We start from the raw sequence: 22877 nt of genomic DNA, 5'->3' as shown, positions 1-22877 counted from the left end.
GCCACCTTTCTGTCAAGAGGAGGAAAAGTCCTGCTATGCTGTCCTGGCAGCAGCTGTGAGGGGATCCTGAAAAGGGAAGGAGTCAACAACTTGTCAGTTTCCTAGCTCTGAGCATCTCTGACCTCTGGGAGCCAGAGAACTGAGTGCAGAAGGAATCAGGCTGTCACTGTTAATGGCTCTGATTTGCTGTCACTACATTGCTTATTGTAAAAACAGAGACCAAAGATACTGAGGCATCTTCCTGGCATCTTTGTTAGTGTGGTCTCAGTGGAGTTTCTTATCCAGTGGTCATATAGTATGTGCATGAAAATAATGGGTGGGAAACAATATCCCAGACTTATCCTGCAGAGCCTGGCACTGTTACCAGGAGTGCATGGGAGACTCTGATGCTCAATTTTTGTCTTTCAGATAGGGTTGCTATTTGGTTGCATGTCAGCCATTAAGGGTATCTGTGAAGAGCCATCCTAGATGGTTTCCTCTGCTGGATCAAGTGGTATTTGTTTTAATGTGCTGTTCTCAGTGTGAGATTATTTTGAGGTACAGTAGTCACCTAGAAGTCTCACCTCAAGGTTTGCATGAAGCGCCTTGTGCTGAGTGTCAAGAGTCTAATTTTAGCTGTTGATGGTTCAGTATGGAAAAACATGTTTTTGTATGGGAATTCTCTCTCCCACTGGGGTGCAGATCTTATCCTATCTGGCTTGTAATAAGAATGATGTAAACATCATATTAGAAAAGATAGGGTTTTCCAGGAAAGAAGGGGAAAAGATTTCTCTCTACTTGACTGAGAAAATGCTGTGGTTTCCCTCTCCCAAAGGAGGAAAAATGTAAGAAGTAGCAGCATAAAAAGCTTTTGGATTTCCCTTGTCTCATGGCTTACCTAAAATGCATGTTTAGGCAGCCTTTCTGGAGTGTTAAAGGGAGGGGTGTGGCTGGTGAAGCTCAAGCCTGGGAAACCTCAGTTTGTGTCTCAGAAGCTCCAGTGTGAAGTGTTCCTTTGTCCACATGCTTCTGTGGGATGCAGGACATCTCAGTGAATTTTTCTGTGCTTCAATTCCCTGTTTAAAAATGCTCTGCATTTCATGGCAGGCTGTTCTTATATTCTTGTCTAATCCTTCTAAATAACTGAGTTCTTTATAGCTTTACCTGACACTCACTGCCTATCCATACGTGCCCTGGACCAGTGGGCACCTACCTTTGGGAACAAACGTACATTAGAACAAACCAGTAACTAGGTATGGGCTTAATCTTAGTAGCTCTGCTTTCCTGATACCAATACACTTCCTGCAGCACCAAAATTGAAAGATTTGGCATAGCTATTCACTGGCACAGTTTCCATGCCTGATGTGTTAGGGTAGAAGCTCAATGGTTTACTTTGAGACTGGGATGCAAGTATTTCCCACCACCTCTAAAGGATGAGGCCAAAAATTCAGCTCATTGATGTGAATATTGATTCAGGGGACAAAAAGAACTATAAAAAGGAGCCAAACATAGCCCTTAAGCACATCCAGTTTTGTCCCATAGTCAATGTGGTCACATATCAATGAGAAAAGTCTGTAATTATTTGCAGATAATCCTCTGAAGCTGGAGGAACAAATGTCTTGGTCCTGGAATGCATAGGCAAAGTGAGGCAGTGCTTGCAAAACTGTCCTGGCTTACAAGTGGATTGTCCTGGAACCTCTGTTCTCTCCTGTATTTTGCGTATGATGCAGTAATACTTTGTCTTTATTGTTTCCAGTTCCAGCTGCTGATCGAAGTTGCCTGGCCTCTGTTTATCTTCTTCATCCTGATCTCTGTAAGACTTTCATATCCGCCTTATGAGCAGCATGAGTGTAAGTACCAAATGCAGCAGCTGCACCCAGAATGGTTGTTGTTTCATGATTAGAAGGTAATAATGTAACTGGCAGGATGCAGAGAGCCCCAGCACTGGTTGCATACTTCAGTCAGAAATCCGCAGGGAAGTTTTAATGGCTCCTGTCCTCCACCTTGGGGACTGCAGTGTGTTCTGACATGTTAATGTTGCTCCAGGACTGTACATTGCTGCTGTTTTTCTTGCTGTTTCTCATTTTTTGAATTTATAATGTATTAGCTGAGAACTTGTTGTAGAACTGACAAGTGTGCAAAACCCACACAGAAAGCAAGTCTTATTTCTCATTGTTGATCTGTATGTGACTTAACATAAAAAGAAAGCAGTGTTCAGATCTGTGAGAAAGCAGTCTGATTTTCAGGCAGTAATGTGGGTTAATGTATCACATTAAAGAGCACAAGAGCAATTCCATTCCTTCTAACCATTAGACTGTCAGCTTTGTATTCAGTAGATTCAGCAGTCATGCATTTGTGGGGAAAAACTAGTCTACTTTTCTCTTTACATCCTAAATGGGCACATTTCTGCTATTCTTTCAAAGAAAGCTTATTCTTGCTCTGCAAATGACAATCTTTAGGCCCCAGTGCTAAGGAACAAGTCATGTTTCCTAAATCAAAAGGCAGCCAACGATGTGCTTCGTCTTACTGTGATTGGTGACTGCCTCATACGGCAATTAGCTGCCTGTGGAAGAGCTCTTTATTTATCTTTCCTTTGCCTGATTACTGCAAGGTAAGGTTTAAGGGTCAGCACAACATGATTCTGGAGGACTCTGAAGTGTTTCGTTCTTAAAATGGGTAAAGAACTACCTCTTACAGCACTTGCCCTGTGGTTCTTTGCAGTGGCTGCGGCATTTCATGCTGCCTTCTAGGCTCTCAAGCTAGCAAGGATCCTTTCAAAGCTGAAGTGTTAATGTTTGCAGTTTCCCATTACACTTTGGACACTGCTGGTCACATGTACTGTCCAACTCTGTTTTTACAGTGCTTGGCAGGGTAATTGAAGCTTCCCTAAATTAAATCTTTGCTGCATGATATTTGAACTGCCTTTTTTAGTTGAATGTTACAGTGACATTAGGAGAGATATTGTAATGTGGACATGAAGCTGAAAAGAAGCAATAAGCAGTCTACTCAGCTGGTATAAATAACTAGCAGCCTCAATGGTAATTTCTCAGCAGTGCTGTATATAAACTCAAACCTAGCAAGAGCTGCCTTTTCATACAGCTGTTTAGATTAGGCTTGTTAGTCATTAGCCTCCTTGTAAATCCTTTGCTCTGGCACCCTGGTGTTACAAGCAGAGTTTTGAGTCTTTCACCTGCAGCTGTTTTTCCTTCTTGTTTATGTTCACTGATGTTGCTTTCTGTGCCTTCTCCCTATGTTATCATTGGGAATTGTAGAGTGCAGGGCATCTGGTAACCTTTTAATTAACTTCTTATGGTTAACTCCTCCATTTTGTAAAAGCTTCTGAGAACAGGTAACTATATTTCATATAAGTCTGAATTGATTTCATTGAAAGTTCACTCATATGCTGACAGATATGAATGTGTTCTGTAGTGGAACATTTTTAGCTGAACTGTGAGCAGAGATAGGAAAAAAGAAACCTTGAGTTCATGGTGAACTCTGTGGCAACTGTGTGGATGCCTTAAGGGAAACAGGATTGTTATCTGTAGTGGTAGTGCTGTATGCTGTTACGAAATCACTTGCAGGTAATGCCTGATGATAGCAGTAAGAGTTGCATGCAGGTGCTTTTGTAGCCTCCAGATAGCCTCAGGATTTTAATGGTATAGTCTTTTTCAACAAATAGATAAGATTTTCAGTTCTCTTTTCCTGTTTGAGGAGAAGAACCCAAAGATTGGGATGTTTCTGTGGTCAGAGTTTCCAGTCAGGATTTTTTATTTCTAGCAGCTTGGCCAAGTGTGAGGAACCTTTTTCTGAAAACGTGGGGGGAAACTTTGCTAGCTCTTAAGTGGTAGTTACATGGCTTTCACCAGATCAGGTAGAGAAGACATCTTAGAATACTACAGAGCAAAATTGCTGACTTGTGTCTTCTGAAGCTTGACTTTTCTGTTCCTGTGACCCTTTAAGGTATTCAAAATGCACTTTGAGGAAAAAAAATCTGACAAAGTTACTTCAATCTCTACTGAAAAGCTCAGTGTTTGTAGGAAAGTCATTACACTGTTTTCTGTGTAACTTGTTTGACTTAAAACTGACAAATTCCTGTTTTAGTCTAGGATAAACTGCTGTTACATACATCAGTGTATGTAAAAAGTTACTGTGAATTCCTGTGCACCCCTCCTCTGTTCATACTGCTTTTGAAAGTTTGAGTTCTTCGTCATGTAAAGTAAAAGATGTGGAGGAGAGAGAAGGTGATTCTCTGGGAAGTTTTACAAAAAAATCTGAAAGTCTTAGCATTTTTTCCTTTTCCTCCCACCCCCCAAACCCTGTAGCCAAGAAGAAAAAAAAGGGCAAAATGAAACAAAAGTCAGAGAGCTCAGGTAAATAGCACTTCTATTTTAAACAGAGAACTGGGAACAAACAGTCCCCTGGGTACTGGAAACAATGAACCTTCAGTTCCTTCACCTTTCTCCTGGACAGAGTCCTTGACTTTCTCCAGGGAAGTCTGATAAGCTCCCCATCTTCCTTCAGTCACCTACATTAACCAGCCTTACTGTAATTCAGCAGTTCAGACCTCTCTTCCTCCTGGGGCTTTGGTACCTCCATTGTGCCTGTGGCACACGATGAGGGTAAGATCAGCACCGGAGGGTACAATGTGTGTCTTGTGGTCAAAGCCTTCAGTAGCTGTGAGAGATACTGAGGAAGGGGCATAACCTTCCTCTGTGCTCCCCTCCCTAGTGTAGGGGTGAAGAAGGAGTTTGTTTGCAGAAAGCAGCCTCTTGGCTTGTTAAGATGCAGGATTATACAAGGGAAGCCTTTCTTTCCCTGTCGTTGGAGGGTAAGGGATTTACAAATGCCTGAGTGGTGTACTGATGGAGATCTGCAGTGAGTAGTTTGTTACTGTTTTAACTCTTGACCAGAATGCGGAACATAAACAGGATGTAAACTCTGGGCTATGACTTAAGTAGGTCTCTGGTAACGAGTTTAGATTTCAGCAAAAGGATTTGAAATATGACAGGCAGGTGCCTAAATGTTTTCGGAACTCTGAAGCTTTAGGACTGTCTGGAAATCAAGCTGATATGGGACAGCAATGATATACTTATCTCAGGGAAACCAGTGTAGGCATCATCCCACAATTGCTGACCCGTTGCTTGGTGTTTACAGTGTGTGTAATTAAGGTAAGCAGATTTTGAAAATAATAGAAATACTATGGGTCTTCAGAACCCAGACCCTGACCAGGGCTGTCCATGTGGCCTCAAGTCAAATCCTTGTGTTAGTTAAGCATGCAAATCCAGAGAAGCGCAGCTGGCTAGAAAGCATGTGTGCGCATGTGCTCACCACTACCAAGCTTTGGAGTTGCCTGCTGTTGGGCATTCCTCAGCAAAATAGTACATCAGCATGGCCAAAAACAATGCTACAAAGATGAGAATAGCAAGGAGCTTCTCCTACAAGCTTAACAAGGTGTAGTTTTTCACTGGAGAAGGCTAGAGCTGTGTGGGGATCATGAACTCAACCCTTCTTAGTGTTGACTGTTCTGCGCGCTCATAAGCAATTTGGGGCACTAGTCAATGCAGGATTAGCACTGCCCTTCAAATGCAATGCTGTGTAGTAGTGGCTTGTATCCTGTGTTTCTCCTAACTCTTATGATTCTGTTCTAGGTCACTTCCCAAACAAAGCTATGCCTTCAGCAGGAACCTTGCCATGGATACAGGGGATAATCTGCAATGCCAACAACCCTTGTTTCCGCTACCCAACTCCTGGGGAGTCCCCTGGTATTGTTGGAAACTTCAATGCCTCCATGTGAGTCTGCCTGCTTTTTCCTCATCTCTGTTCTTGAGGGAATATGTAGAACAGAGGTATTTGAAATCATCAGCTAGTTGTGTAACCCTACACTATCCAGCATTTTGCTGTTTCTGTTGCCACTGAAGTACCAAGCTCTCCAGCTGCCAAGTCCAGAGGGGCTAGCAGAGAGCTGGTAGGTGTGCAGTATCCCTGAGTTCAAGCAGTTGAAGCTTTTGGTGAATGAAAAGTTCTGCCTGGATGAAAACTGAATCCATTCTCTTATTGGTGGCTCAGATTTTGGCCCATCAAAAGTCAAGGTGTAAGCTTTTTTAGAGAACCTCTTTCCCTGGTTTATGAACCTCTGCGATGGACAGTTCATTTTAGTACTGGCTGATGTGTTGCAGAAATCTCAATTTATGTCCAGCTTCCTTATACCCTGCCCTGCTTGCTGCATTCATACTGTCAGGCCAGTTAGACTTAATGCAGAGTAAAATGTGTCTGCAACCTGGGGAAGCATTTGAAAGGAGTAAGGACCTACTTAAATCATTGTGCCTCTAAGATGAAGCAGTTTACAGGCAGCAGGAGGCCATCTTCATCACAGTTGTAAATGCAGGCTTTCAAATGCACGGAGGTTCCCAATGTAACTTTGTTTGACCTTGCATTAGCAGCCATCTTTTATTAGGATCCTTGAATTGTCCCAGGGTAGTCACTAAAGAAAAGGCTTATTGTACTGGAAAGGGCAGTGGCTTAACTGAAGGGAACTGGAGTTTGGAATTGTGATGTAAAACTGTATCTGTGGATGCTGGCTCACAGAGCTGATGACCGCTGGTTGTTTTTGTGTTTTCCCGTTACCAGTGTTTCCCGCCTGTTCTCAGATGCCAAGAGGTTACTCTTGTACAGCCAACAGGACACAAGCATAAAGGATGTCCAGAAGGTCCTGGGAAAACTGCGCCAGTTGGGAAACTACTCTGGCTCAGGTAACAGCGTGGTGGAAAGTCACCTACACCTGGCATTTCTGGTCAGGTTATTTCTGCATGTGGGAATGTGTATGGCTATAATTTACAGCTCATCAAACCCTTTCCAATCCTGCAGAATTACCTTAAGCCTCTCCTGTGTCAGAGATATGTGTGCTCTTTAGCTTCAGTGGAACAGAAAAGAGATGGTCTGTAATGCCAAGAATAGCAGCTGTTTTGGATGTGAAATTACAGTCCTTAGCCCACTGAAGTCAGTTAAAATGCTGGCCTTCTAGAATGAGTCCAAGTAGTGCCTCTCTTTGGAAAACACTAGTAGTTTTGCTATTTTGTCAGTGAAGCAGTGAATGCTATATAGCTACAATTTAACACTCTACCACTTAAGCTCCAGTGGGAAGTGTGCTGAAAGAAGGTAGATGAGGAAAAGCTGATGTTGGCCTCCAGCTTACAAATGCAAAACTGATTAATCTGACAATGAAGTCTCAATTTCCCTTGCTTCTGTATAACTTCCCTTGTTTCTGTATAACTGGTGTAGGATACTTCATTCTCTCTTACTGTCTGGCAAGATTTTGAATGGTAGGGTCCAAAAGAAAATGTTTTGTCCTGGGGGCTTGCACAGCCTCATTTGTCATGAAAAATGAGAATATTCCATTTTTAGCTTGCACAAGAAGGTTTGGGGTGCCTTCCTGTCTGTGCAGATGAATAAGTGCCTAGTGTGAGATCACACAGGAAGTTTACAGCAGAGCTGGGACATGAAACAACTTTGCATGTGGCAGGTGTCTCATTATTGCCAGATCTCTCTGACATGGCAACTTGGTTTGGGGTACTCTTCTCTGAAAGATTATTTCTCTTGGCTGCTGTGTTAGTACTGCATGTGTCTATTGGAAGTAATGGAAAGTAACGGTTTAAAAAGAAATAGAGCAGGGAATGCAGCCATTGAGTGTCTTCACCTACAGCTTCTATCCAGGCATGTGGAGCTCTTTGAATTTAGGTGGTATTTTAGTGTTTTGTGAAAGTTGTCCCTGGTTTTACACTTGTGGTTCTTCTTAGTTCTCTTCGTTTGAGTGTGGCTCAGACAGGCTCCAGGAAGAAAAATATCTGACCTGGTGTGATGTAAATAGTTTCATGTCTGATGTGTCTCGAGAACACTTTTAACGCAGAGATGGTGTTTTTACATCCTTTCTTGTGTTGCTCAGTACATTGCAGGTCACTTTGAAATAATACAGGTTGGCAGATGTGTGCTGGGTGTAGGTAGACATGAACTATGCAAAGGATTTGACTTGGGTATGTAACTCTCCCCTTTCCCCTTCAGGGCTGTGCAGAATCCTGGTATGATCAGATCTGCAGGTGATACTGTGGTCTACTGACTCTTTGAGCATTAGTTGAGACTTTTACTTATACATAAGGGACACACTTCCTTGCTGGGCTCAATATCTGTACTGCCCGGCTCCCCTTTTTCTACTCTTGAGAACTGGTAAGTGGCATTGTCATGCTTTTACCTAATCAGCAGTTTTAAGGGGGAGAGGATGCAGAGTGAATCCTTTGCACAGAGCTGGACACATAATGAACACAGTCATAATGAGCCAAGACGACTATTTCCCAAGGGTAGGCTTAATACTGTTTTTCGTGGACCTCTTCAAACCCTTGGTTTGACTTGGTGGTCTTGTGGGAACAAGCTCTCTGTCAGAATGATGGATGTTGTTGTTACTGGATTTTACACTTCGTGCCTGCAGTAGTACCTGCAAGTTAACTCTTCCAAAGAGTGTAAATACTGGTGTTCAGTATTGAAACATGCGGTGAACATCAGACACGGACATTTACAAGAAAACTATCAAAGCTGAAGCTCTCATTGCTGGGAAGGTTTGAGGGGGAGGAGTGATTTCAAGAAGCATTTCGCATAGGGAGTATTGTACACATTGAAAGCCAAAAGGCTCATGTTTCTCTACAATAAAGACTATCAGACTGACTGCAAAAATAAGCCTCAGACCAGTCATCAAAGATCATATTTCTATAATAAAATATTTCAAATGTGTAATAAAAAAATCAAGACTGTGTCATTACAATGACAGACTGCACGTTGTTGGCAAGGCTTATAGGGAACAAAGCCTGTTTGTCCTCCTCATTTACAAATGCTCATTTACAAAGCCTCCAACTTGGGTGTCCCTGCTGTTCACTCCTTAGCTGCCTGATTCATTCTCTGACAGCATGCATAGAACAGCATCCTCTAATCTTACAAGTACTTGTATATTTATGCTTAGCAGAGCTTAGATTCCTGTGCAGGGAAGGGAACTACAGGTCAACCCTTCAGCTGCTGTTGACAATGAAGTGTGAGAAGTGCTTAAATCCTTTCCTCTCTGGGGTGTTTCCTCCAGTGACTCTGGGAACCTAAGACGACAGTAGGAGTGGATGTCAGATGTAAGCACACCTCCAAACCTGAAAGCACTGCCTTTATACATGTATTTCTCCAATTTCCTGATGAGCAAGTAGTTGAAAAAAATTGTAACACCTCCTCTGTTTCAGCTCTGGCCTGGACCTGAAGCCATGTGAATCAGTGGTGCAGATAGAGCTCATGCTTCCCCAGTGGGAGGGTCTGTATGCTCCCTGCTGTGTGATGTAGGCTCTTCTGGAGTCTCTGCAGTACCCTCATCCCCTTCCACACACACTTCCCACTGCTTCCTGATGGCTTTGAAACGGGTTTCAGGAGGTGATCTTCCATTACTAGCATACAGATTAGAGCTATGGTATAGAGTTTGTTGTAATGCTAGTCATACGGAGCATACATGTCTGTTATTTGGCTTCAGATGTTTGAATCTGTTTAGAGAGCATTTACCAAAGTTCTTTCACTTTGAAACAGCCCTCACAAACTGATGTTCAAGGTGTGACTGTTAGTGTGTCTAATCTGAAATTAGGCATGTGCTGAACCCTGGGGAAAGGAGACTTGCTTAAGATGGCATGGTGTTTCCATGGGTGCCTGCAAGTCAGTGTCTTGGTTAAAGACAAGGTAGGACACTAAGATTCTGTTTAGGCAGTGCTGTGCGTTCATGCCAACAGGGTTTGTATCTCAGTCACTGCTTGATGAGATGGGAGGTAATCCCTTAACAGGGCTATTTGTCCAGGAGTTTGAGTAGTGGCTCCTGTTCTTTGCTGCTCTGAGCTGCAGAAGAGCTCTGCCAGAGAGCGGGGGGCGGGGGGGAAGTGTTATCAGTAGGGAACAGCCTACCCTTGCAACGTGTAACATCTTCTCTGGCCAGGATGAAGTGCTAACTGATGGTATGAGGCAGTTCAGCACAGGCAGCTGTCAGGCTGAGTGGGCGCTGCTGTTCTATGACCGCTTTCAGCAAGTGCTGAGCAGTGAAATCTATGTGCAGGCACACATATGCCTTAACATAATCAATTCTGTAGGCAGACATCAGGTACCCTCACCTTCCCAGCACTTGTTACATTTCTGTCCAGCAATGTCACTACAGTCTTCAACACTTGTGATAAGGCATAGTGCAAATCAGAACAGAGAGTCAAAGACCTTGGTGATACCACTTCCAAAGAGCATGACATGGCTGCTGGGATTGCCACCTGCAGTAGGTTTGGCTCACTGCTTAGAGGCACTGGATTTGCAACTAGCCTCAGTGCCATTTTAGCAGAGGATAAAGTGTTTGGAAAAAATAAGCTTTCCTCCTTTTTTTTTTTGAAAGATTGAGATACAGCTTGCTCTGAGACACACTTTATTTCTTCCTTCTCTACAGGACTCCTAAATATTTTGTTCTGCAGTACCATGGTAGAACTCTACCAAGAGGTAGAATTAAAGCCACCTTCTTTGGTTGTTGCTAACAGTTACACATATAAGCCAGTCTAGCTGGTATTTACTTCTTTGCTCTTAGTTTTCAGTGATCCCAAATGGCACGTTTCTATTTTTCTTGAAACTAACCCAGCTAAACAAAAATGGAGCAATGAAATATGCAGAGGGAAACAAAACATCGCCTAAGAAGTTGCATCAGATCTCAGGCTATTATTCTACATGTGTGCTGCCTTGCCCAATTGTTTGATGGACTAATATTGCTCATGGTGTAGGGGAAAACATCAGCTAGGTGACATCCTCTGCAGATGTTGCACCTTGCTGCACAGACAGGTGTTGGGACTGAAGGAGTTTGCAGTCTGGTTAGTGCTAATAGTGCTACTTTTATTTAACAGGTAAAGGATGATGGAGAGATTGGGCTGAAGAGCACCCTTAGGAGAGGCTTTCTGGTGGCATGTGTCGTGCTGTGTGTTAATCAGGGCGCTCAGGGAAACAGGATGTTGTACATTATCTGCTAGATGATGTTAAATTGATAGCTAACTCCTCACTGTCTTCTGCCGAACAAAATGATCCCACTCCCTTAAGATAAACATTCAAATTGATTTTTATACCTGCCTACCTCTTCCTAATTAAGCTGATTTCTTCCCTGACTTCCCTTGGGAAGGATCCTAGCAAAAAACCAGCCAGGCTAGAATAAGGACTAACAGACTATATGTCCAAGTGGCCTTCACCCCCAAAATACCTGCAGACACCAACTGCCATTGCACATAAATACACAACTGGGTTCTCTGATACTGTGCTCCATAGTGATGTGCAAGTCCTTGCCTTTTCTTTAGGCTGAGGAAAATATTGCCAAAAACACTGCCCTGTTGTATCAATAGAGAGATCGTGACCTGTAGGGTTGGGTAGGAAGGTGCCTTTAGCTCTGTGTTTTCAGTATGGGTTTACTTTGTGTTAGCCCTTAGCAGAACTCCCCAGGGCGTTCCTGGATGCTGCTGCCTCCCAGCTCAAAGCACCCAGCCAGGAAGGGGAACCTGGGGCTGCATTGGGAACTGGTGTGATTTCTGCTTTGGTCAGATGCAGTCTGTCAAGATAGAGCAAGTGGAACAAGCTGCCAATACTGGGTACTTGCATTGCACAAAGGTGTTTGTATTGTGCCATGTTGATTGGGCAGTTAGATTGTTGCACATGGTAGTTTTCCCACATTTGCCTAATTATTTTTTTCTTCAAATCACTGGGCTCATGAGCAAAGACTTGAGTGTCCTTAGATCCCCCCCCCACCCCCACCCAAGTGAATGAAAGTTGTGCAGGCAACTGCAGATCTTCTGGAAAACCCTTTCCAAAACATTCTTGGAAAGGCACTTTAAGTCCCTTACTACAGGTAGTGGACAAAGTCTCTCTGTGAATCCAATGGGTCCATTACTTTTTCTGTCCTAAAGTGAAACTGGGAGGCTGACAGTCAAGAGAGAGGCAAAGTCAGAGACTTTTTATGACAGTGTGGGTCCCAAGTTGTGTGTTAAGCAGTTAGCCATACAGCTTTTTATAGTGAGATGGCATGACATTTGATGAATTATACATTTGCACAGTTACCACTTTCAGTAGAGTCTACTTCTGCTTTCCTTAACGTTTTGAAGCTGAAGATGAGACTGAAGTGTTGAAGTGTTGAAATGATGTTGATAGAGGTGTAGGCACAAAGGTCTGCTGCAGCATTAAATCTGCTATCAGGAGAATCATACCTGTTTCCCATGGGGCTGTCTATGAACTTCCAGAGGTTTCTTTGTCTGTAACAGCATTATTACATGACTGCTTAGAGGTTGAGATGGATAAACAGATACAGCATAATGTGCGTGGCTGTCTTCTGATTCTGTGGGACTGGGCTTTGGTGCCTGGTTTTTGTCTGAACTTCCCTTCTGCTGAGATGCTTTTGAAGTGAGAGGTTTAGAATTAGGCCAGCTTGGAGTCTAGGTAGGTGTGTGTGAGAAGGAAAGACTGAAAACCCTTTGAAAGTGGAATTGAAAAAACCCATGCAGTGTTATGTTAAATCTGGCCTTGCTGTAGTGTCACCTAGTACAGTGCAGACAGAAGCTTGAGCAAAGTATTTCTGAGAATCCTACCACAGAAGACTGTATGAACCCTGTTAAAAACACACAGGGAGAATCACAAGCATGTCAGCACTGGTCTGCACTGGTGAAGGACTGCACTAGCAATTTGATTACTTGTAAGACCAGCTAACCTGATGGTGCCAGCTAATGGTTTGCATGCAGGGAAGCAAATAGCTGTGTTGCTAATTGTAGATACAAGCACTATTCCAACAGATACCAAATCACTCTACCTTAAAGGCACTGTTTTTATCTTGCTGTTAACTTGTCTAGATAAAGAGACAGTGATAAAGAAAACAAGAATTGCTTACTGTGCTTGTCACAGTGTAAGTAATGTTGACACGTGCTGCAGAAGCAGGACAGTATTAAAAAGTTCTGGGTTTTTTTACTGGGTGTTTTCTTCAGTTTCCTAAAACTCTTCAACCTGGTCAGTCAACACTGGTTTTTAGTTTGAGCCAGCAAATAAAATGGAGAGTGTTAAGTAAGCAATTACCTTTCACACTCTCCTATTACCTCCCTCCTTTTGTATGGAACCTTATCAGTGTAGCTTGCTAATACCAGCATTATGTTGCTGTTGCCAAAAACTTGTGCTCAGTGTTAACTTCAGTTTGCATTTATTTTCTGTTTTCCACTCTGACGTAATTCCTAGATTTGTTCTGAGTGAATTCTAATCTCAATCTCAATAAATTGCCTGATTTGTGGAAGATGGCATTTGGTTTATTTAAGCTATGGTCTGAGGTTGGTTGAGAGAGCAGGGTAGGCTTTCCACATTGAGCTTGGTGTTAGTAGTCCCTTAGGAAATCTCTACCACTGCTATCTGGTGGAAAGTTCAGCTTTCTTGGGGGATTTCCATGGGGCTGAGCTCTCATGAGAGTGGCAGTTATTAAATTGTCACAGTTGGAAAAAGCCCTGTACACTTCTGTGTCTGACTTGGTACTGACGCTGAAGCACCTAATTTGTGACCTCCCATATCTCTCAAGTTAATCAGCTTTGGAGCCTTCTCTAGTAATAATACACTTCAGTGTGCATTGCGAACACTCACTACCTCATTTTTACAGCATTCCTGTGAGCTAAATAAATGAACAGCTTCCAAGGAACTGGAGCCCTCATTCTGAAACACAGTAGGATGTGGCGGTTTTCAGTGTAGTCAGGATGCAATAAAAGGTGATGGCTTTGAAATATTGTTGTTGTTGAATCAAAGTTCATTTTTACCCAGGCAAGAGAATAGAGCACTGCTTGACTGAATTTTTTGAAAATTCCTGGAAGTTAAATTTTTGTAGGCAGCCTTTTTCATGGGAAACAGATGCTGTTCTATGTAAATATTTTTGGTCATAAAATCAGTGTTAATGCCAGGATCCTGGCTAAAATCAAACGACATATTCTACCAACTGTTGCTAGATTTCTTTGCAGCTTCAAGAATATTACTGTTTGTTCACTTCCAACCTGAGGGTTTTTTTGGTGTTGCTGTGTCTTTTATCAAGTAGTGGTTGTATCTTGTTAGAGATGCGATTTTAGTTCAGGTTACAGGTTTTATGCTTGTATCATACTTTGCATATATTTTGACTCCAAAATTCTGTAAAAATCCTTTGAGATTAAATGCAAAAGGTGCAGAATAAAAAAATTATGCATATTTTTATGTATTAAGTGCTTATTGAACTTGTTAAAAACTACATATTGCTTATGCCTGTGTAGCATGAAATCCTCAGCTAATGAAAAACTGGTGTAGCTCTGAAAATTTAGTGGAATGTAGGTCATCTATTAGCTGAAGATCTTGCCCTAGCTTTTTTTATGCTGACCTGGCAGCGCTAAGCTATATGTGGAGGAGATTCAGAGTGATCTGTGACACACATACTCTGTAAACAGCCAAAGCTTTCTTCCCTTTCTAATTTAGTTTTAGTTTTAAGGATGGTGCAATAAAGACCCTTTTATGGAATTTTAAATGAAGACCCTTTCCTATGGGTTTTGTGGTTTGTTTGTTCTTTTTTTTCCCTTTCTTAAACTTTTCTGTTCTTCCAAACATATCTTTTTTGTTTTAGAGTTAAATACTACCAGGGTTAGTCCTTAGATGCATTTTTGATGGACACTGACAAAAAGTTTGCGTGACTGCACCAGCCAGAACTTAATAAGCATAAACTATTACATTTCAGGAGGTCCTTTTCTTGTAGTTCTCCATCTATTTTAGCAAGTGCAGTGGAAACATAACTGGACCATATCTGAGAGTGACTGAGTATACATATATGTCAGAAAGGAATTTACTGATGGGACAAAGCTTACTGCAAAGATAGCAGTATCTCAGGTCTGAGTGTTTGTTCTGACTTGTGCCAACTGGCTGCTTTGGAAAGCAGCAGCTGTTATCTACCTGTAGTAGTTTAACCCCAGCCAGCAGCTAAGCATCAGACAGCTGCTTGCACACTCATCCCCCCTTCCAATTGGATGGGAAAGAGAATGAAAACCAAGTAAAACTCACAGGTTGACATAAGAACAGTTTAACTAAAATAAAATAATAACAATAGAACGTAATAATAATATTCATGAAAAGGAATATAACAAAAATAGGGAGAAATAAAACTTAAGTGATGGACAATGCAGTTGCTCACCACCTGCTGACCAATGCCGGAACAGTGATTTTGACCCTCAGCCAACTCCCCTGAGTTTACTATACTGACCATGATGTTCTATGGCATGGAATATCCCCTTGGTTAGTTCAGATCAGCTGTCCCGGCCGTGCTTCCTCCCAGCTTCTTGTATACCCGCTTGCTGGCAAAGCAGGGGAAACTGAAAACTCCTTAATTTAGGAGAAGAGCTACTTAGCAACAGCTAAATCATTAATGTGTAACCAACATTATTATCTAAATCCAAAACACAGCTCTGTACCAGCTACTAGGAAGAACACTAACTCTGTCCCAGTCAAAACCAGGACACACCCGACAAAATGCTGCTTCAGAACAGTAGGGAAAAAAAAGTGCTTTGCCATGTGAGACGAGATGTGGACATGAAAGTGCATTGTCCCAACAACTTTCCTCATAGCAAAAGCAGAGCTGTATGATGACAAGCCATCAGATACCCCTGCTCACCTATGTTACTACCCTGCTCTGTTCACGTACTTGCCCACTGCCCAGCAGGTGAGAAAGGTGTGCTGTAAAGCCAGAGAAATCACTACAATGGAGTAGCCCTTTGAGACCACAAGTGTCTTCACCTGCCTGGTCCCTTTCCTTCCTTTACATGTTATCTTTCACTTCTACCTGAAGAAAGTGCAAAGAATTTTACCAGTGCATCCATATAGATAATGCAGAAGGTGTCTTCAGCAGTACACACTCAACTTTCTTCAGGTTAACTGCACTGCTTTGGGACTCTGGTACACAGGATCCAGTTTCTAAACCAATGAGAGCTGCTGTTCTTTTCTGTGTCTACTAGTACTACCCCTGTCCTCGATATAAAACACAGTGGACACTGATGCAAGTACTCCAAGGTGTATTTTCAGCCAGCAAGTTATATCAGTATTGAAGGGAAGGAATGGTTAGCATATTGACAGTCCAGAAGAACACCATGCTGAAGGATGAGCTCCTCAGACTACCAAGGCAGAGTCTGTTGGGAGCATCCTGATGTGACCAGCAGTATAACGTTGCACTTAGGATACAATAGCCATGATCTCTAGCCAAGACTTCATGTGAATTTGAGCAGTCCATATGTACTAAGCATTTGCTTTTCAGTCTTCCTTAAAGATTGAGAAAGTTCTTTAACTATTTTGAAGCACTGTTGCTCAACAGTCAGATTTATACTAGTGAAGGGGCTGAATGGTTGCAAAGGTTGCCTTAAACTAGGCAGAAAAAACATTCTCTTGTTTTAGTGATGAAGCTTGATTTTTACTTTTTTCCCCCCCCCCTTCCTTTGGATTTGAGTCTCAAAAGCAAAACAAGCTACTATCTATAAGGATAACTTCCCAATGACCAACTAAACTGAAACACAGGGAGCAGTCATGGGAGTTTGAATTAATTTAGATGTAGGTATGTTTTCAGCATAAGTAGACAGTATTTCTGCTTAAACTAATTGGACTATAATGATTGGTTTATCCTTGTTCATCTTCAGCATTTTTTGCTACCTCTTGAATTGATTTGACCCTCTGTTCTGGAGGTGGCTTCTTCTGTTGTGTGCTAGATGAGGGGCATTAGGATTTGACACTAAATCCAGATGTGACAGGTCTTCTTGTGAACATAGGGCAAGCAAAAGCCACTATGATCTGCTGACTGCAGACTTGATACTGTGTTAAAAAAGTCAGGTGTGAGTCAGGTTCCCTGAATCTGTGATGAGAGGAAGGGAGCTGTGGCAGAGTGAGGCTTCACACCCAAGGGAGGTGTGTCTTTTTTCTCATCAGCTTTTCTATGTAAGGTGACACAAATATGTGTACAGGACAGTCAGGGTGCTTTGATCCTGTGCAATTCTGCCTGCCACTTGAGGTTCATCACTACCCATGCCAGTTTTGTGGATGGAGCCTTTCAAACTGGTGCTGTGATAAATTTCAAGTAACATGATACTTGGAGGGTGGGGTGGTTCTGTCTGCTTGTTTGGGGGTTTAGAAATCGTTCTGATATAGGTAGGTGCCTTTTGCACTTGAACCAGCAGTCTCCCAGATGCATGCTCATGTAGCCAGCTCATGAAAACCCTTCTGCTGTTAGTAATGGTCATTTGATTAAAATGTCCAGTCCTGTTTTTTCCTGTGACTTGAATTTCCACTGAATTCAAGGTCACTTGCTCAAGTATGAGGAATTCTGAATGGGGTCCTCCTTGGTCACAGCTCATACTTTCAACTTCTGCTTAACTCCATGCTTTTTAATAGCATAAAGTCATTCCTTGTATGCTCACACCAGTGTTTGCCATTAGAATAGTGGTATGTGGCTGGATGTGACCATGGCTCTTGTTTCGAGTCTGATTTTTTTAATGTATTTCACCATGGCTGAGTTGATGTTTTGAAACATCTAAAATCTGTGTGTTATTTAAGGCATAATGTTTCTAGTGCAGTCAAAATCCAATCATAACACTTATTTTCTGACTCTTTAGAAGGACTTCTCTTTTTCTGAGCTGGATTTGATCTTTAGACACCTTCTCCATTGCCTGTACCAGCCCTAAATGTGTTCTGTATACACTTAAATATATTCCTGAAAATAATTTTGTTGCAGTAATGAAGTATTGTATCTGGTCAGATCTGAGGTCTGTCATGTCTGTGGCTGATAAACCAAATCAAAGGCTGAGAAATTTAAAGTTTGTCCTTATTTTGTGAAAAATAGCAGGAGAACTTTCAATCAGTTAGAACTGCATGCGATTTGGAGCTGTGCTTGAGATTTGCTGCTTAAAGCAACACAGTGGAGATACTTAGGATGTTTCCTTTAAGCCTGCTAAATTTTTTGCACTGTTAAAAGCCTGAATAAGTTTTTTTCAATTTTTCACTGGCAGGCTGTATTTCACAGTTGTCTGCTGATAATAGAGTTTGGCTTGCAGCAGGGGAAGAAGCTGGAGTATCTCTTCTGTGGTGTTACAGTGACTAGGGATGGTGTTAGACAGCGGCTAGGGACGTGGTTGGGTGGGTCCCTTCATAGACAGAAACTCTGCAGACTCATTTGCTGGCAGGACTGCTGGTGACCAGCTTGTGGCTTTTGCTTCTGCACCTCTTTGTGTCTTTGCTTTCTGATGCAGTCTGTCATGTGTGTCAAGAAAGGGGGCCTGATGGCATTTGGGACTCCAAGTACTACCCAAAGAGAGGTATGAGTCTTGTGTTTCCTGCTGACCTCCCTTGCAGGTTGGAGGTGGGATCTCAGCTGGTTTAAATGGGCTCTGCATCCTTGAAGCCAACATACCCCCAGTGAAGCTGAACCAAGAACTGGTCACTTGCGCATGCACCGGTACACAGTGTTGGCTGTGCTTTCTGCCAGAGTGGTTGTGCTGGCGGCTATTTTTAAAGCTCTTCTAAGCAAAAATGGTGACTTGTAGTGCAATAGAGATGGTCCTAGTGTCTGCAGTCCCAAGATGAGAGGGAAGGCCGCGGCCTGTTGCACGTTTCCTTTTCTCCCAGGAGAGATCCTAGCTGCTGGAGATGGATGTAAGGCTGCCTTTTCTCTACTTGCATCACCATTTGGCATGGCAAACATGATGATGGGCTCTGGTTAAGTGGGTGCACACTTGGGTGTTATCTAATGTCTGTGGAGGCAGCACCGTTACCTGTCTGATGGACACAGAGCTGAGAGCTGTAGCCTACCATAAAAACAGGTCAAGCTATGGCTGCAGAAGGAACAGCACTTCAACTGCATGCATATTAGGCTTGTATTTTCACACTAGCTGATCCTGAACAACAGACCTGCTGAGCTGCTCGATTTCTTGTCAGCAAGTCAGGGTACAGCTGTCCAACTTGGGCAGAGGACAGTTATAGCTCTTGCCAGTATCATTAGGAGTACAAGCAGCTCTGAGAGCTGTTCCCACCACACAGGGGGAAGAGTGCCTTATAGGGAAGGGAAAACTGAAACATAGTAATTGCTTTAAAAAAAGAAAAGACTTAAAATGTTATTTTATTATGCTTTCTGGACATGTTGTCCAAAGTTAGGAATATAATGAGGGCAGATGAAAACTTGCTGCCTTGCCAAGCCCAGCACTGGTGCATCTGAAAGGTTTGCTTTTCACATTGTAGATCGGGGTCATTGGCTCAGTAGGGTACAATGCTGTAACAAGCTTCAGCATTAGATCACTGTTTCCTCTGGATCATTGTCAATTCACAAGTCATTCCGTCTTCAATACCGGTGTTGAATTTGTTTGAAAGCCCATTTTTAATTTTATGGAAAGTAGCTTCAAACACCTTATGTCTATAAATCACAGTGATTGGTAATGAGTATAAAAATCAGTTGAGGTGTTCAAGTGCACCCATCAGGTATTCCTGAGGAATACTTCCCAGATGCTGCATTGAAAAATTAATACCAAATCCCAGTATATGAGGTAATTCTGCATCAGCATTGGGTTTGCCTGCCCTGGTCCTCTCACTGTGTGAGAGTTTGCTGAAAGCTAAGGCAGGTTTCTAGCCAGAGTCCTTGTAGTGGTCACAATGCTCTAGCTGCTGGAGCTTCACCTCTTGGTCTCAGCTTCAGCTCCTTCATGTGCTTGTTTCTTGCAAAAACTCCTGTTGCTGGGAGTATCACTGGTGAAGAGTGATGCCCTGGGTGAGGCAGCCCTGTGTGACTGGGGAGCCTCTTGACCTTGTCCTCAGCTTGTGCCTGGGCACTGTGGAGTGTGTTGCACAAGCTTGACAGGCAGCTGTACAGTCAGTCTGGCATGGGTATCTGAGTTGCTGGCCTTGCATGAGTGCTACGGAGGTGCTGCACACCCGCCTCCCTTGCTGTAGAAATGTGGTTTTACCTGAGTGGGCAACTGGGAGCTGTGAATCTCAACATTTTGTGTGGGGAGAGGAAAATTGTGTTGTTTGCTCACTTGGCCCTCTTCCTTTGCTTTGCTTTGCTCATTCTGTTAACTGGTGGAGACAGGTGCCTCTGACTGTATTGTGCTGGGAGCCCACTTGTCTGTCTGGTCTTCTTCAGGCACTTGTGGAAACCTGCTGACTCTAAAGAACAAAGCTAAAGCTTCTCATACCCCGTCCTGTGTCACTATTTCATCTTGCTGTGGTGCCTTAATGCTGCTGTTATGAAAATGATTGGGTTGCCCTGTGAGTAAGTCTCTGAGAAATAAAGGGTCATAATTTAACACCAGCTTCTCCTTTGCCTTGATGCTTGGCTGTGAGGAAGACAGGCTTAGCCAAAGACTAGTAAATCCTCCAACTGAAATGTATATGCAGAAAATAACATAGTTGTTTTCTGCCTTGCATGTTCTATCAGTAAGGAGTGAATCCCCTGAAGATAGTCATGTTTGTAGATGAGACACACTGCCCTGCTTTCCTCTTTGCTTCTGAATTAATTTATGGTGTGAATACTCTTTCCCCCCTTCTTTCACCCAGTTCTCTGTAGGGACTTAGGGCATGTGAAGCTGGGAAGTGAATAGTAGATCTAACTGTCACATAGCTTTCACTGAGCTTGTTAGTTTTAAACTGGCTGAAAAATCTGGTTTATTGTACATTATGGGCACAAACCCTTTGGGCAGAAAACCCACAAATTGAAGTCAGACCTGGTGAACTTTGTACTCTACGGTGGATTGAGATATGTTGAAATACCACTTGCGTGCCTTTTATTTTTAGAAGACAGTGTTCAGGATATGAAAACTGTAGCCACAATTTCCGTGGGGTTTTGTTTTTCTACCCTATTGTTTAGTTTTAAAAGATGCTGCACCATTAAGTTTATGGAGGAAGGTATGAGCCCTCTGTGCTTCCAAGTGAAGCAAGAAAGAATAGGAGAGAAGTTTGAGGAGAACAGTCTTGCTCTGTAACCTGTCTCCACAGGCTTTTTTGTCCCACTTGTCTGTGGATCTTCCCAGTATTGTGGAAATGGTCACTGCTTACTTTGGGACCTGTCATGGTCATACTTGTAGTAAGATCAAATTAAAACTGTTTCCAGGCTGTGGTTTCTCTTGCTCTTTCCTGCACTGAGCCACCTTTTAAGCTTGTGAAAGTAACCAGGGATGTGTTTCTAGAATGAGGATGCTAAAAACCTCTGGCTGTGGAGAATTTATGGACCATGGACACTTTCTTCACTGCACAATCAGTGCTTCAGTTCTGACCTGCATGGAATGGAGACCACACAGCACCGACTTGCTATTTTTTATAATGAACACTTTTTGTTTTGCTGTTCAATTTAACCAGTAGTGTAGGATGTGTGGAGGTTCTGTTATTCTTTACTAGTTGTCTTGAACTTCATGAGAGGGTTGGGTTTTTTTTCTCTGTTGTCACAATGATTTGATTTCTCAAGCAAGGAATGACTGGCCTAGCTCTGTGCTCAGGCATGAAGGTGCTGGAAAAGGTTGAGCTGTCAGGAAAATGTAAATCTTGAAGATTTAAAACAGTGTGTCAGTCCTGTAGGAGATGCTCTGCAATCTGAAAATCATAAGTTGCTGGTTTCCGTGTCCAGAATTCAGCCCCCAAGGTTGGTTTGAACTGTCTGGAAATGAAGGACAGCTGTGTCTGTCACAAAGTCAGTATCTGTGAAATGCCACATGCGATTGTCTAATCCTGACCTGTGACTTCAGAGAGGAAGGGTGGTTTTGTGGTTAGGCACAAAACTTTCAGCTCTGGGAGCTCTTGGTTCTGCTGGAGGCTTCCTTACATGACCATAGGAAAGACCATTCTGCCTGCCCCACATAGGAAATGGACTTTTCCTGCTTGTTTCATGTGGATGGGGACTGTCTCCTGTTTTGCCATATAGTGCCCGAGCTGGAGTTAGGCAGAACGAAAGCATTTCAGCCCCACTGGGCCTGCTGTTAGTGGGGATTATTTGCATGCTTTATAAGCAAAGGCTCTGTCTACATGTTGTGTTGTTTCTCCCTTGGGATCAAGTCTACCATGAGGACAGGCTACCTCAGTATTTCATCTGCAGGCATTCATCCCACCACTGAAGCAGCAAGATGGTTCACATGAGATCTGCCTGTCTGTTCTGGTTTCGACTGGGATAGAGCTAATTTTTCTTCTTAGTAGCTAGAATAATACTGTGTTTTGGATTCAGCATGGGATTTGGCATGAGAAAAATGTTGATAATACACTGATGTTTGTAGTTGTTGCTAAGGAATCAAAGACTTTTCAATTTCCCATGTCCTGCTAATGTGCAGGTGCACAAGAAGCTGGGAGAGAGTAGAGGACCCAAACTGGCCAATGGAATATTCCATATCATATAACATCCTGCTCAGTATATAGATGAGGGTTGGCCAGGAAGTGCTCTCTCACTTCTGGGATTGTGGTTTTGGGATCTTCTTTTCTCTGAGATTGCTAGCTGGGAGCAGAATGGGCATTGGTTGGCAATTGCACTGTGCATTACTTGTTTGTATTTTCTATTATTATTATTTATGTTATTTCAATTACTAAATTGTTTTTATGTCAACCTATGAATCTCCTTGCCTTTATCCCTCCAATGCTCTCCCCCATCCCCCAGGCAGGGGAGCATGAGCGAGTGGCTGTGTGGTGTTTGGCTGCTGGCCAGGTTTAAACTGCAAGACTGTCTTTGAGGGTGGTTGCTCAGTCTGACCTCAAGTTCATCTCCACATTTGTGCCTGGGGCTTGTCTTGGTCGCTGGGACCTGAGGTTTTGACCAGGAGGCCATACGCTGTGCTGGTGATGAGGGGAACCTGTGGGACTGC

At 42.8% G+C, this 22877-nt stretch overlaps 1 protein-coding gene across 4 annotated transcripts in view; it reads left to right on the top strand.

Annotated features, from left to right (window-relative positions):
• The window catches only part of ABCA1 (ATP binding cassette subfamily A member 1), a 99827-nt gene that overhangs the window by 21777 nt on the left and 55173 nt on the right, over positions 1 to 22877 (top strand). For all 4 annotated transcript variants that reach the window (XM_074857165.1, XM_074857164.1, XM_074857167.1 and 1 more), the window contains 3 exons: positions 1736 to 1829; positions 5628 to 5769; positions 6607 to 6728. In XM_074857165.1, the coding sequence (XP_074713266.1) occupies positions 1736 to 1829; positions 5628 to 5769; positions 6607 to 6728 (358 nt within the window). The remainder of the gene's footprint in view (positions 1 to 1735; positions 1830 to 5627; positions 5770 to 6606; positions 6729 to 22877) is intronic.

Source organism: Strix uralensis, chromosome Z, assembly GCF_047716275.1.
Source record: "Strix uralensis isolate ZFMK-TIS-50842 chromosome Z, bStrUra1, whole genome shotgun sequence".
Lineage (NCBI taxonomy): Eukaryota > Metazoa > Chordata > Aves > Strigiformes > Strigidae > Strix > Strix uralensis.
Note: the sequence above shows the minus strand (reverse complement) of the source record. Positions and strands in the feature narration are given on the sequence as shown.